This window comes from Pichia membranifaciens (genome assembly GCF_001661235.1).
Source record: "Pichia membranifaciens NRRL Y-2026 unplaced genomic scaffold PICMEscaffold_6, whole genome shotgun sequence".
NCBI lineage: Eukaryota > Fungi > Ascomycota > Pichiomycetes > Pichiales > Pichiaceae > Pichia > Pichia membranifaciens.
The window spans coordinates 314401-328606 of NW_017566987.1; the positions used below are offsets into that span (position 1 = coordinate 314401).

The window sequence follows — 14206 nt, forward strand, 5'->3', positions numbered from 1 at the left end:
ACGTCTGTTCTTGCCTGGCCCTCCACAATGATTTCCTGAACACCAATGGCAACGTAACTGTCACAGGGCCTTAACCAGGCCGGACCTCAAGCATCTACCACAACCTTCCGATTTGCCCGTCTCTTTTTATTTTTTCCTCTTATCGCTGCACTGCCACACTTTTAGCCATCTTTGTTGTCGTTGTTGCAGTTTCTGTCTCCACCACACTACGGCTTCAAGTCACTTCAAGTCACTATTCACTTCTACTGGGTGGAACCCGCAATGCCGTTATAACGAAAATGTATACATAATGAATACAACTACTACACAATCAGATTGTAAAGCGTTTCTAGCCCCACAGGAGAAATACCCCCGCTAAGAAGAATTCCTCTCTGTGTCTCCCGGAGTCGTCCGACCCTCACATACGAGTCCGCCACGTCTATCGCCGACATCTTTTCTGCACTGATACTCATCTCCAACGACAACTCTGCGTCAAGATGACTCCAGGCGGTGTTGTCTCCCGGGAACAGAAAGGCGTTCCTCTGCCAGATCTTGTCAACTCTGTCCTCGGGTTTTTTCTCTTGCAATTGACGTAGTCTATCTCCAATCATTGTTAGAAGTTTCGGAACCTCCCTATAAGTATCGCTTATCAAAATTTCAAGGGGAAGTGTGTCTAGAACCTCTTTGACGGCAGCAATATACTCTTCCCACTCTTCAACTAGAGAAATAGCAGCAATGGTCATCGAGACAATCAAAGACGTTCCATGAGTTCCAATGCTATTCAGTAGTTCATCCATGGCGGCTTGTTTAGCGTCTGCTTCTCCATTTGCATACAATACCTGGGAAATCAAAACAACAATGCGCTTGTTCTCAGGAAAAGCCTCTAGAAGTTTTTTGAACTCGGTTAAAGATCTCTCGAAATCTTGCTGGAAATACAGGGCTAGACCCATGACTGTGAAACAGGACATCATACACTTCTGAACTTCTATCGTCAAATCCGAAGCAGCATCCAGCAAAGATCCAACATCTTCGCAAACGCTGTATGATTTGACGTATTCCTTTTTGGCAAGCAATAGCCTCGAAAGCTGACATTTGGCCATACAGTAGTTTATCAGCACTTCCTCAGACTCATCTTCTTCATATTCGGCTTCTAAAAGATTGCATAGATTTTCAGAATAATCAACGCCTTTGTCGTATGAGTACAACCGCTCAATAATATTGATATTCAACTCAAGCGCAAACGTATCCTTTGGGTATAGCTTTAAATAGTTTAGCATACCGTAATTAGCCGTTGTAAGTTGCTGAGTGGCATCCAGATCCCTTTCCTCATAGTTTTCATTCATGATTGTAGAAAAGACAGAAACAGCGTATAATAAGGTATTGGGAGGATTGCAACCTTTAGACATGACATAAGAATGGGTGAACAAATTTCTTGATGCTAACTGGTCGCCTCTTTCATTCGCAATGAGGGCCTGGCCAATCCAAGCAATCGAGCTAGCTGGTGAAATAGACTGAGCTCTGGTGAAGCACTCATTTGCTAGCTCATAGTCAAGATACTTTATATACAGCATACCCAAGTTGAACCAATAGAAAGGTGATTTTGATTCCAGAGATAATGCCTTGATAAAGCAATGTTGAGAAATTCTAGCGTTCTTGTTCAAAGACACGATACCCAGACAATTCCAGTAATCTGCATTATCAGATTCTAGTACAATTGCCTTGTTTAATAATTTGATAGAAACTTCAGTAAAAGTTTCAGCTTTGCATTCCTTTTGCCAAGCAACTAAGGATACAGAGATGTTGTAAACTAGACTTGAGCGTAAATTTTTGACATCGCCGGGTTTGCTGCAAAGATAACCTCCTATACATGATAAAGTATAGCATAGGTGTGCTGCAGTGGTGTAGTTTTGCTTAGCAAGTAAATCATCAAAATCATAGTTCTGAACACTCAAATCTGCCAACAATTCATCATCACCAAAATCTAGCTTTTCAACTAGCTCGTATATTTTGAGAAAAGGTAGTTTGGATAATAACGATTGGATAGTAAGCGAAATTGCCAACGAGTCACCCAGTGCCTTCCATAGTTTAACAGAGTTTCGATCTAATGCAAAAGCTTGGAAAAGATAGTTGTATGTTTGCAGTAACGTGTCGGAGGCTCTCAAGATAGCGCCCCGTTTGATTTCAGAATCGCAACGTAAGACCAAAGTTTCGATCAACAAAGTTAAGAGACATAAATTATCTTTGTGATGATTTCCTTCTAATAAATTGATCAGCATCCTGACACTCTTCTCAAACTTTAAAGTACTAGTCAAAGCAAAAGCTAACAAATAAACTGCGTGCCAATCTGCATTACGTTCCATATCTGGTGTGATTTCTTCGATGCTGTCTTCCAAGCCAGACTGCAGTTTAATAACATGTGTGAGAACTTTGATACTAGCTTCAAGTCTGCCCCTAGCAATGTAAGCTTCTCCTAAACTCAACCAAGAGGAGATATCAAGAGGGTTCATTCGTAGAGCAGTTTGAAAATATTCGATTGCCTTAACGTCATCTTTACACTCCATGGAAGCACAGCCCAATATCCGATATGGCCAAGAGTTATCCTTCGATTTATTATAAGCAGAGTTAAGTTCTCTTCTAGCTCTATCATTTTCAATTACCGCCTTGCAAATTATATCAGCCATTTCCCAATCTCTAACCGAAGTAAAATGTTCAACAAGCTTGTATGATGCTTCTATCTCAGCAGGATCAAGTTGAAACGCTTTGTAGAAACTTTTGATCGCTCTGTCTTTATTACCAGCATAATTGTAGTAAATCAAGCCAAGGGTTGTGAAAGCTGGCGCATAATTTGGAGATAATTTCAAACATTGTAAAAGTAAAGATGAGCATTTTTGAATCATACCTTTCAAAATTGACGGATCGAAAGAGTTTTCTGGGCTGTCAAACTCCATGTAGTAAGAAAACGCTAACCTGTACAACAGTGTAGACAAAGTCTCTGCGGAGTTAAGGCTCTTTTCGATTTCCGCTTCCTCATCTCCTTGGAATATTTCAATTGCACGCTCAAGATATTGTCTGCCAACAAGATAGTTGTTGAGGTAAATTTGACACCAACCGTATTCTTGAATGGCATCAATATTTTTTGGGTCTTGGTCAATTAAATCAAGGAAGATTTCCGAAGCCTCTGCGTATTTCTTCGTTTCCACCAAGATCAAAGCTTTTCCTATTTTCACCTTAGCATTATTAGGATATTTGCCTTCGATTGAGTCATATAATGCCAAAGCTTTAGGAAAATTCTTCGGTGCTTCGTAGTATGTGTAGATAATAGCCAAATTCAAAGTCTGAGCAAGTTTGGAGTTTGATATGTTCAAGCCAGTCGATTCTTTCAAGTTAACCGTTGCCTTAGTGAACTGAGAAGAGATATCGAGTCCTAAAGAGTAGTCTTTGAGGTGGACTGAGTAATCAAGTATAATTCTGCAACAAATTATTGATGTTTTCACCTGAGGTAAAACTCCTGACATTGCGGTCAATATTTCTTGGGGCTGTATATCAAAAATCTTGTATCTCTCATCTTTCTTTATCGTGCTGTCCTCGGAAGTCTTTGCCTCAGCTCCGGATTCAGTTTCTATTCCAGATTTAGTGTCAGTTAATTTTTCGGTCTTCTTCGCTGATTTCTTCTTCTTCGTTGGCTTCAAGTATTCAATGACTTTTGCCTGATCAAACGGGCAAACATCTGATATCAAGAAATTGTAAAAAACATATCCATATCCTTTACTTTTATCAAATAGCTTGATGAACATGGCCAATTTTTCTAACTCCAAATCTGCTAATGAACTAGGGTCCTGCCAATCAAAGTATAGCTTCCAGGCAAACTCAGAGGGACAACTGATTAAAACGAGTCCCTCGACGATATCACGAACTTCCGTTCTTATACTCTCTTTGGCTTGAGTAGGAGCAATCAAAAGCAAGCCATGCATATATCTCAAATAGTTGTCCTGGGTCTTGTATCTTTTGCTGTCATTTTGTTCCAAATCAATAAGTAGCTTATAAAGCTCGGGTATTTCTGAGACCGAAACAATTGGCCATGTTTTTTCGTTATACTTTTTATTTTTAGCTGCTTCTGTCATACTGAGAGAGAAAGTTAACTTTTCCTTATCCTTAATCGACTTTATCTCCTTGTTTTCATCATCCTCTATCATTTTGATCAATGTATTCAATGCATCAGTAGGTGGGCCAACTTGGTAGCCCACCATATCGCCGAGTTCAGATAACCCCGGGATGATCTGCCTCAAGTAGTATAGCTTCATTGGCTTGAAATCCAAGCCATGCGTCTCGGTATAGTCCTTGATATAAATGACCACCTCTGTTAATTCGTCTTTATTTGACACAAGAACCTTGGCAAAGCTGGTTAGGGTATCGAAAAAGGCGACAAAGTCAGGAAGCCCGACCAAGATTGACAATTGGCCTTTCCATCCAAGTCTATCGTTGGGGCTGAATTCACAGGCCTTTACATAATATTTCAAAGCTTCATCTGGTCGTTTCTTTGCCTGAAGACATTTCCCGGTGAAAATCAGAGCTAGCAGATTTGTTTTGTCTAATTTGAGAACGGATTTGGATGTGGATATGCACTCATCAAAGTTTTCGTTGATTAAATCTTTTTTCGCCCTTTTGAGAAGGCTGTTCACCTCCTTCTTTTGAGTTTTGCTCTTAGCTTCAGACATATTCTTGCGTGTTGTATGCTGACCAACTTGAATGATCTTCACCCTATAACAGAACCTATTGCCGAAGAAACAGAGTTTCGAAAAAGAGAGACCAGCAAAGGATCATAGAAATGGTCAATGGACAAGATCCAAAGGCTGGCGCGTTAGGCTTTGTTTTCGTTTCATGAAATGGGATACTGGTTAAATGGCATGTAAGTATGTGTTTGAAGAGCCGGAAAGTTAAAGAAGGACTCTGGAGGGTACAGCGTGATGACAGATCAAACAGATGGAAACAAAGACTTTACTAAGTCGCAGATTCAGAAATATAGGATGCTCTTCAATCTGATAGATCAGGACGGAGACGAAAAGATATCTGTCAAGGACTTGAAGGTTGCTGCGAGCGATGTTAACCTGAAGCTGGATGACTCAGTGATCAAGGACATGTTGAAGAGCGCCGGTGGGAAGAGTGTAGATTTTAACAGCTTTCTAAAGATTGCTGGAGCACAATTTGGTGGGTTCAGTGAGGAAAGTGAGCTGAGGGATGCGCTTACTACCTTTGACGGCAAGGACGGCATCGACAGCGCTGTCTTGAAGAGCAGTCTGGGAGAGCTGGCGGAGAGCGACGCCGACAAGAAGGCGGTTGCCGGTGTGGTGGACGAATTCACAAAGGAAAACAAGATTACGGGCTACAAGAAATTTGACTCCGAGAAGTTCATCGAAAGTGTAAAGCAGTGATTATGAGTGATCTTCGCTTAGTGTGTATTGAGATTATTATATCTGATTTTATTTACGATAGTGTATACAGAGAAACGGAATGGGTAGCGTAGTGGGCGTTTTTCTAAGTTGCTTTGTTTGGCCCCCGGCTTCTAGCTTTTTCATATGACGAGATGGAGGAGATGGTAAAGAAGTATTTCGCATATTCCTCGTTCCGGAGAAGCAAGCATGTGTATAATGTACAATATGAGAGGGTGTCTGCACGGAGCTTGACGGAGCCGGCTAGTCGATGATCAACTCCTCCACACTCCAGTCCTCGTACGAGCCGTCGGGGAGGTATCTTCTAACAACCAAAGGGATCTTTTTGGCAGAAAGCTCCTTCATGGCGATCTGGAGAGGGTCGGTCTCACCCTCAATGTCAACCAACACTGGAGCGTTCATAGAGATCTGGAGCGCTCTGGTGCCGAGAATCCGGGCTCTCTCGTACTTGGTCATGAACGGGGTCGTGATTCTCTCATTCTTTGGAATCGCTCTGGGCTTGGCCCTCCTCCCGACCTGCAGCACTCCAGCGTCCGGGTCGCCGCCAGGGCCCGTGGTCACAACAATTCTGCCATCCTGGTCGATCTCTGTGCCGTTGCCGTTGCCGTTAAGCTGGTCGTCGTCATTCTGGAAACGCTCATCGTCCGAGAAACGCTCCTCAGGCTCTTCTGGGTAGCTTTCTCCGTAGTCTGCCATGTCCGTTGTGTAATGTGTAATGTGTGACTGTGCAGTATGATGTACCGTCTCGGCTTCTGTCTCTCTCCCCGGCCCTTCCGGCCACTTCTCCTTCCCTTCATCCCACTGCTGGAAAGGTGAAGAAAAATTTTGCAACGGGAAACGCAACATGAAAATCCGGAAAATCGAGTGAGCAGCTAAACGCGGGCAGTTTCGTGCCAGAACCGTCTTTATCTCTGGCTCTGGGTGTCCGAGGATGGGAAGGGAAGAAACTTCTGACATGGGCAGAGGGATGGCGGTAGATTTTGGTGGTATGGAGACGCGTTTGCAGAATACACTGGTTTTAGAAGAAGACGATGCCGACTTTCGTGGGGGGCGGAGCTTTCTAGGGACGGCGGAAGAGATTGCAGAAGTGATAGGTGTTAAGCAGACAAGAGATGGAGAAGGGGACAGAGAGGAGATTGCAACCGGAGAACTGCCATCTACTCCGCCGCAGTCACGGTCCTCATCCAGAACACGGGGCCGGTCGGTTTCGAGCCCATCCTCCCGTTCACCACGATCAGCATCGAGCTCCAGGGCGTCGTCGCCCCGACCGAAAAATTACCTTTGCGACTTTCCTGGCTGCTTGAAAGCATACTCACGGCCGTCGTTGCTTGAACAGCACATACGAACGCATTACGGTTACAGGCCGTTTAAGTGCCGGGTGCCAACGTGCGAGGAGTCGTTTATGAGGAAGGACCATCTTGAAAGACACATGCTCAAACACGTTGGCGAGGAGGACAAGCCATTCCACTGCTCGGTATGCGGAAGAGGCGTGAACAGCAAGCAACACTTAAAGCGACACGAGAAGACTCACTACAAGTCGTTTGTGTGTACTTACGATGGATGCAGCGAGTCGTTCCATAAGCACCAATCACTCAAGGCCCACATCCGTGCAGTTCACGAGGGCCTCAGCGGACACGTGTGCCGGGTGTGCGGGAAGCAGTTCAACCGGCCCAGCAGGTTGGTCGACCACATGGAGAAACACCACTCTGAGACGGCAAAGCTCATGTGTGACTTCCCTGGGTGCTATCAGACTTTCCGGGTTTGGTCCGCGTTGCAGCTCCATGTGAAAACAGAGCACCCAAGGTTGGAGTGTGAGATTTGTGGGAAAAAGTGTGTCGGTGCCACCGGTTTGGCTAATCATATGAAGATCCACGACGAGAACACAGTGATAAAGTTGTGGAAGTGTGTCGAGTGTGGGGAGAAGTTCCATAAAAAGGAAGACACGGTACGGCACTTTGCCGAAAGACACCCCTTGTTAGAGTTGCCCGAGGCGTTGCAGTACAACGTTAAGGATGAGAAGGAAAGGACAATGAAAGTAGCAAACAGTCAAAAACACAAGCTAGATGATGGCATAGAGGAAGCATTAAGATTGAGTGACTCCGAAAGTGAAGCAGAAGCGGAAAAAGAACTCAACCATGAAGATGATAAATCCCTTTCAGACTGTGGTTTCATTGTGTCCAGTCCTACTCAGAATGGGTTTAAACGCCACCAGACAAACCGCGTGCCGTCATCGCCGGATGTGCTAGACCTGATTATCGACAACGTCGACATACGTCTTCACTGTCCGTATACCAACTGTCATAGACTGTTCCGTAAGGACTACGACCTCCAACGACATTTGACATGGCATGAGAAGCAAGACCGCATGCTCGAGAAGAAAGTTGGCTCAATCCTCTCTGACTACAGCTACAACAGCGGAGGAGAGTTAGTGAAAACGCCCTCTGAAGAATTGCAAAATTGAACGCTCGCATTTACGTTTGCTTGGATATGTATCAAGTTATAAAGATATTCAATCATACCTCATTTATATACTCATCTAATGTACAATATACGGAATAACCTCATTTCTGGAACTGGCGGTAATGCCTCTGTAACTTGCTATTGAACTGCCTGTTCTTTTCGTGAATAGCACCATCTTTGCCCTCATCGTTAATCTTTCTCCGTTTCCTATAGACTTCCTCCTCCCAAGACTTCAAGTCTTTAACATAAGTATCAAGTTGCCCGCTGGAGGTGAGACGAGTCCGTATCTCCTCTGGGGAGAGTCCCTGTGTTTTCAGCTTCTCATACAAACTCTTCTCCTGTTGGTACTTCTCCAACGTTTTTTTTCCTTGCTGTTCAATTCCACGGATATTTTTCGAGTAAGTTCGCTCGGCTAGCTGTTTATAGTTATGCAACTCACCCTTGTGCTCGTCATTCAATTCTTCGTGTGTGTTGATTCGGCCTTGTTTGGCCTCCCATTTCTCATCTTCCTCCGCAGTATATTCTAAGGTGGAGACATTGGGACTGTTTTTCTTTTTTTCTTTTGATACTCTCCCTTCTTCTTCCTGCAGAACAGCATCGTCCTCTGACTTCTCCAACTTCCTCTTCTCTGCCAGCTTCATTTTGACGCCAGCAACCTCATCATAAACTGCACGTCTATTTTCAAGAACAGACTTGGCTCTTGCGTTTTTCAGTTCACGGATCCTGTCCTGAACTGTCGACTTTTTGCTTGTATCATCTACATCTGCATCAACACCTCGCTTCAACCGACTCCTAGTATCGCTTGACATGCCTGTTTTTTGTATCCAATACGATTAAAGTCCGAATGTAAAGTGAAAGATAAGCTTGTCGAATTCATGTTATAGTTGAGTTCAAAAAAAGAACCATCCAAAATCGACGCGTCGCTGAATTTTCTTCTATTTAATCTATATGGGTTTGCATGTAATTGTTACATAGGTGATTGTTGTTCTGGCTGCATCAGCCTAGGCTCTTCACCCTCTCAATCTCCTTGCTCTTGTTCTCTCGCTTGGAGTCAAAGCCCACTCAATCTCATCGCCGATGTCCTCAAGGGCCGTTACGTCTTCTTCCTCATCCAGTCCAACGACCATGATAATCTGGGTCACCTTGATAAAAGCCGAACGTAATCCATAGTTGAACTTGGTTAACTCACCGATTACAGTGCTAATATCTTGCTCTAGCTTGATTGCCCCCACAGCACTGACCTTTTTTTCTAACTGCCAGACCTTATTCTCTAAGATGATGGCGGATAAATCCACTATTTTGGCAATCAACCTGTTGAACACAGAATTTGATAACGTTGTAGCATATGGAATAATCAAAGAATTCCAGTTCTTAATAAATCTCGTTATTCTATCCGCATCCTCAACTGTATTGGAATTTTTGGCAGTTCCATTAACCGGAAGCGGTTTTTCTTTCTCTAGACTATAATACTGGCCCTCTTCGATAGCCATCAAGTAATTTTCAGAAATGGATTCGTTTACGAGTTTGATTATTCTTGTTTTCAGGACCCGCTCAAATATAAGCCTCACATTACTATCAATCAAGTCATTTGCCCGCTCGCTGAATCCAGCTGGAATACTCCTCAACAACCCGCCAATACGTGAATGGATTGATTCATCAGAGGGTACTCTCATGTCGAAATCAGTGGTCAAGGTTTCCTCTTGAGAACGTCTGACATTGGTCAATTCTTGGTCATCCACGATCAACAAAGAATTGTTCTCAACACTTTTCATGCACGAGTCCATCAACCTATCCAAATATGTATTCATCACAGCCAGTGTGTTCAAATATATGACGTATTGTTTGATGTCGGTATCATCACCCGTAAGATAGGTAAGATCCTCCTCGCCTTCTCCTGCCATGGTATAAGAGATTGCAGCATTTAAACTCCTCATAAACAGTGAGCCAGTATTAGCAATATCAGAAGCAGAAACATTGATACCAACTGGTGTAGAACTTCTAGAAGGGGTACTGATAGAAGAATCATTGAATGCAGACTCAAAAAGTGGGTTTTGTTGTTGGTGTATTTTTTGGATCGTGTTTTTCGTCAAAAGATTGGAAGACGATTTTAAAGATAAGCCTTTCAGGCGTTGCTGGATAATATTCAAGAAATCATTCAACAGTATTCTCTTGATATTTGAAACCATGTTTTTTATGGTAGTAAGTTCACCTGTGGCAAGAACTTCTAGTAAAATTGTGTTAAGTACGATTATTATGTCATCTGCTAGTGAGGATATTGCAGGGTCTTCGGGTATTAAAGAGTACAATGAGTGCGTTGTAGAGTTGTCAATTTTTTTGAATACAAGAGTCAGGAATTTCAAACACACAGAAAACTGTGGTAACAGACTTCCCAAAGACTCGATAGAGCAAGCTTTTTCTAATGTTCTTCTAACAGAATATGTGCAAAATAGGTCAAATTGTCTAATGATTCGGTCATGAATTTTAATTCCGAATGATGATAAAATAAGAGGGGAAGGAAATATGTTTTTATTGTTGTCAATGCTACTGGAATTGTTGCTCTTGCCGTCCAAAAATCCATTCCACACTACGACAAAAAATTTGGAATACATTGCCCAATGATTCATCATTGCGGATAGCTCATCTGTAACTTGTGAGACATCCGTCAATTCAACAGCTTCTGATTCGTCATCATTTTCTTCCTCTTCATCTTCACTTTCAGCCACGTTTTTATATATCTCTTTGATTAATATGGGGTATCCATACTGCTGGATTTCAGATGCATATCGGTCAAGGTGCTTGGAGTCTGCGTATGTTTCATAAATCAAATTACTTTGCAAATCACATTCCATTTGTATATCTTTGAGAATATCGTTGACAACAGCTTTACCATAGTAGGAGCTGATGACCTTCGAGTGCTGGTTGACGATTCCGGATATAGTTTGATAAAGTCTAAATAATAACTGAGCGTAGAACTCAGGTTTAGACTCTTTGTTCTGTGCATTTCTAATAGTCGATCTAGATTGGTCACTAATGATGCCACAAATGAATTTAGAGTAACATCTCAAGCCTACCTTATCTTTGCCGATCAGTGGGAAAAGCTGAAAGAAGTAGGTCAACTTCTGGGCGTCTCTCTTGGCTGCAGCATCATTGAATTCTTGTACAAAAGTGTCTTCTAGTTGCTTTATCCACTTTTCTAGCAACATAGAGGGTAATTCCTCAAGCGATGTGGTCGGAACCTTAAACTCCACATACGGATCCGTGAGCAATCCTTCGGGTAATTGTCTAATTATCGCTATGGACTTTGAGGCGATAAGCCAGTCTTGTCTTTCGATCGCATCGTGGGCTCTCAGAAGTTCCAGCTTTAAGGTCTTCACATTGTCTACAAAGCATTTTATCTGGCTAAGTTGACTTTTCTCCGAGTCCAACAAGCGCACTCTTTCTGTAATCTTGTAACTCAACGAGTTGGCGCCGTCCATTATGCCTTTCAAGTTTCTGGAGTGATTCAATGTCGTCGATAGCTCCACCCTCGATATTTCTAATGACCTTATTGTCGACTGATGCTGAAATGTGTTATTTGTGGTATACGACTGCAAAGTAGAATCAATGTTGCTCTGGGTCACCTTGATGTCATTGAGCAGTTTCGACAGTTGTTTGATGTTAACAGTTGTCGTCAAGGTCGAATCAAGTGAGTGCACCTTATCCGCCAGGAGATTCATCCTTTCGTCTATATCGGCCGGCATCGACGTCTCTGAATCAATTACCATGTCAATCACCGCTGTTTTCCTTGTCCCTTTATCGCCAATGGTGCCAGTTAGTAGTGAAAGAGATCCAATCATACAGGCATGGCCAGCTTCCACAGGTCTGTTCAATCTTCTTGACCAGTTTCGTCAACCAACGCGGAACGTTTTTTTTTTCCATCGACACTTCTCTTCTTTTCATGTCTTCCCAGACCGAAAATTTTCAGCTGAAGTCATAAGGGAGGGTGTTGTTTTATTCTTACCGACTGGCTGTAAGGAGCTTATTATCAAGCGTAAGACTTAAAAATAGAGATCTCAACCAAAAATGACTACCGTTGAAAAGATCAAGTCCATCGAGGAGGAGATGGCTAGAACACAAAAGAACAAGGCCACCGAAAAGCATCTGGGTATGCTTAAGGCTAAGTTGGCCAAGCTCAGAGCAGACTTGCTCAAAGATGCAGCAGCTAGCGGTGGTGGTGCTGGTGTAGGTTTTGATGTGAGAAAGAGCGGTGTGGCTTCCATCGGTTTCGTTGGATTTCCATCCGTGGGTAAATCCACCTTATTGACAAAGCTTACGGGTACAACTTCTGAAGTTGCAGCATACGAGTTCACAACTTTAACGACCGTTCCGGGTGTCATCAAGTATCGAGGTGCAAAGATCCAGATGTTAGATTTGCCTGGTATTATTGAAGGTGCCAAGGATGGTAGAGGTAGAGGTCGTCAAGTTATCGCTGTGGCGAGATCCTGTGACCTAATCTTCATTGTGTTGGATGTCAACAAGCCACTCCGCCATAAACAAATCATCGAGCACGAGTTAGAGGGTTTTGGAATTAGGCTCAACAAGACGCCTCCAGATATCATAGTGAAAAAGAAGGAGAAAGGTGGTATTAGTATCACCTCCACTGTGGCCTTGACTAAAATTGATGATGATGAAGTCAAGGCAGTTTTGAACGAGTACAGAATCAATTCCTGCGAAGTATCATTCCGTCAAGATGCCACAGTCGATGACTTGATTGATGTTCTTGAGGCACACAATAGGAAGTACATTCCGGCAGTGTATGTTCTCAACAAGATTGACTCATTCTCTATTGAAGAGCTTGAGCTTTTATACCGTATTCCAAATGCTGTTCCGATCTCAAGTGGGAATGAATGGAATCTGGATGAACTACTGGAGGTCATGTGGGACCGTTTGAATCTAGTTCGTGTCTATACCAAGCCCAAGGGCCGCTTGCCAGATTTCTCGGACCCTGTTGTTCTGAAAGGCGATAAAAGCACGGTTGAGGAGTTTTGTATGAAAATCCACAAGTCTTTGGTTGATGACTTCAAATCGGCCTTGGTTTTCGGTACCAGTGTGAAGCATCAAAACCAATACGTCGGTCTGTCTCATGAATTACAAGACGAGGATGTCATTACCATCCTAAAGAAATGAGAAATGTGGGTTTCTGTAGCTTTCTTTTCCGGTGGCTGTTTTTCCAGTAATATATACATAATAATACATAGATATATATATAACAACAACTGTACTGTCTAAACTCGAAACTGGAAGGGACCGTAGTACTTGTTACCGCCAATCATTTGCTGCCCTCTGCGCTGATGACACTCATGCACTGGAACTTGTTGGCGTAGTTCGCCTTGTACAACCTTATCAAACCATCGTCACCGCAACTGCTCAAAATTGTGCCTGTTAGGTTCCAGCTGACCTTCCACACCTCCCCTATGTGATCATTGAAAGCGCTCAACAATGAAATGTCTAGTTTCAGGCCATCCGGGTTGTCCGCGTCCTTGTGTTCGTCGAGCTTGAATATCCTCACGTACCCATCCTTGCACGCAGTGGCTATCAAGTGGTAGCTCCTGCCCATCGTCGGAGCCCATGAGACGCTTCTGATCAACCCTTTGTGTTCGGGCAGCACAAGCCCTTGCACAAACTTGTTGCTCGTTTCGTTTCTGTAGTAAATATAGGCCTGATCCAATGCACTTATGATACACTTTTCTGCACTGAACTTGGAAGGGCACCAAGATATGCTGAAGTCACTCTGGAGGTGGTTTGCTACTGGATTCTTCAAAACGCAGAACTCCTCCACTATGGTCCACTGCGACAAGTCGCTTGGATCTGTCGACTCGTAGATTCTCAGCCTCCCGTCACTCCCAATGGTGGCGATCTTCAAGCCCAAGTGTGACGGTAAGAAGCTTGCGTCATAAAGAGGCCCGTGCGAGTCCGATAACGTCGCCACCTTGGCCCATCGTCTGCCCGAATTGATAGGCTCTTCGAACTGTTCTTCCCATACCTTAACGGTCCGATCATACGACGCAGACAAAAGCAAGTGGCCAAACTCGGGATGAGCAAACTCCACTCGCACAATGGCGCTGTCGTGGGCACGCCACGAGTCATTCAGGTCCCAAAACGACGTCGCCACGTCCAAGTCAAAGATCTTGACGTGCTGGTCGGCACTGCATGTCGCAAGCTGGCGGCCGTAGAAATCGTAGGCGACGTCCAATATGAGGTCTTCATGTGATGTCGGAAAGGGCTTGGCTGTACTCATTGCACTTTAAAAATATGAAGACTTACAAACTTTGTCTTCTGTT

The 14206-nt window shown here is 43.6% G+C and overlaps 8 protein-coding genes across 8 annotated transcripts; 3 read left to right on the forward strand and 5 right to left on the reverse strand.

Annotated features, from left to right (window-relative positions):
- Nucleotides 1-96: 96 nt before the first annotated feature.
- On the reverse strand, nucleotides 97-4737 carry PICMEDRAFT_18091 (hypothetical protein). Its single transcript, XM_019161876.1, has one exon. It carries the CDS (start codon nucleotides 4692-4694, stop codon nucleotides 303-305), a length of 4392 nt encoding a protein of 1463 aa, XP_019015805.1. The 5' UTR covers nucleotides 4695-4737; the 3' UTR covers nucleotides 97-302.
- Nucleotides 4738-4943: 206 nt separating this feature from the next.
- On the forward strand, nucleotides 4944-5408 carry PICMEDRAFT_74399 (hypothetical protein; the record flags this gene model as incomplete). Its single annotated transcript, XM_019164759.1, has 1 exon — nucleotides 4944-5408. One exon carries the CDS (start codon nucleotides 4944-4946, stop codon nucleotides 5406-5408), a length of 465 nt encoding a protein of 154 aa, XP_019015806.1.
- Nucleotides 5409-5675: 267 nt separating this feature from the next.
- Nucleotides 5676-5903, reverse strand: PICMEDRAFT_22696 (hypothetical protein; the record flags this gene model as incomplete). Its single annotated transcript, XM_019162273.1, has 1 exon — nucleotides 5676-5903. A coding segment is annotated over one exon (228 nt), but the record flags the coding sequence as incomplete, so codon positions are not given.
- A 748-nt stretch (nucleotides 5904-6651) lies between these two features.
- Nucleotides 6652-7818, forward strand: PICMEDRAFT_22082 (hypothetical protein; the record flags this gene model as incomplete). Its single annotated transcript, XM_019162234.1, has 1 exon — nucleotides 6652-7818. A coding segment is annotated over one exon (1167 nt), but the record flags the coding sequence as incomplete, so codon positions are not given.
- Nucleotides 7819-7987: 169 nt separating this feature from the next.
- Nucleotides 7988-8695, reverse strand: PICMEDRAFT_74402 (hypothetical protein; the record flags this gene model as incomplete). The annotated part of the gene is made up of 1 exon (XM_019164760.1): nucleotides 7988-8695. One exon carries the CDS (start codon nucleotides 8693-8695, stop codon nucleotides 7988-7990), a length of 708 nt encoding a protein of 235 aa, XP_019015809.1.
- Nucleotides 8696-8902: 207 nt separating this feature from the next.
- On the reverse strand, nucleotides 8903-11572 carry PICMEDRAFT_19890 (hypothetical protein; the record flags this gene model as incomplete). The annotated part of the gene is made up of 2 exons (XM_019162145.1): nucleotides 8903-9291; nucleotides 9349-11572. Coding segments are annotated over 2 exons (2613 nt in total), but the record flags the coding sequence as incomplete, so codon positions are not given.
- Nucleotides 11573-11948: 376 nt separating this feature from the next.
- PICMEDRAFT_74404 (hypothetical protein) lies at nucleotides 11949-13052 on the forward strand (the record flags this gene model as incomplete). Its single annotated transcript, XM_019164761.1, has 1 exon — nucleotides 11949-13052. The coding sequence occupies one exon, from the start codon at nucleotides 11949-11951 to the stop codon at nucleotides 13050-13052; it is 1104 nt and encodes a 367-aa protein (XP_019015811.1).
- Nucleotides 13053-13194: 142 nt separating this feature from the next.
- On the reverse strand, nucleotides 13195-14163 carry PICMEDRAFT_13363 (hypothetical protein; the record flags this gene model as incomplete). Its single annotated transcript, XM_019160051.1, has 1 exon — nucleotides 13195-14163. The coding sequence occupies one exon, from the start codon at nucleotides 14161-14163 to the stop codon at nucleotides 13195-13197; it is 969 nt and encodes a 322-aa protein (XP_019015812.1).
- Nucleotides 14164-14206: the final 43 nt, after the last annotated feature.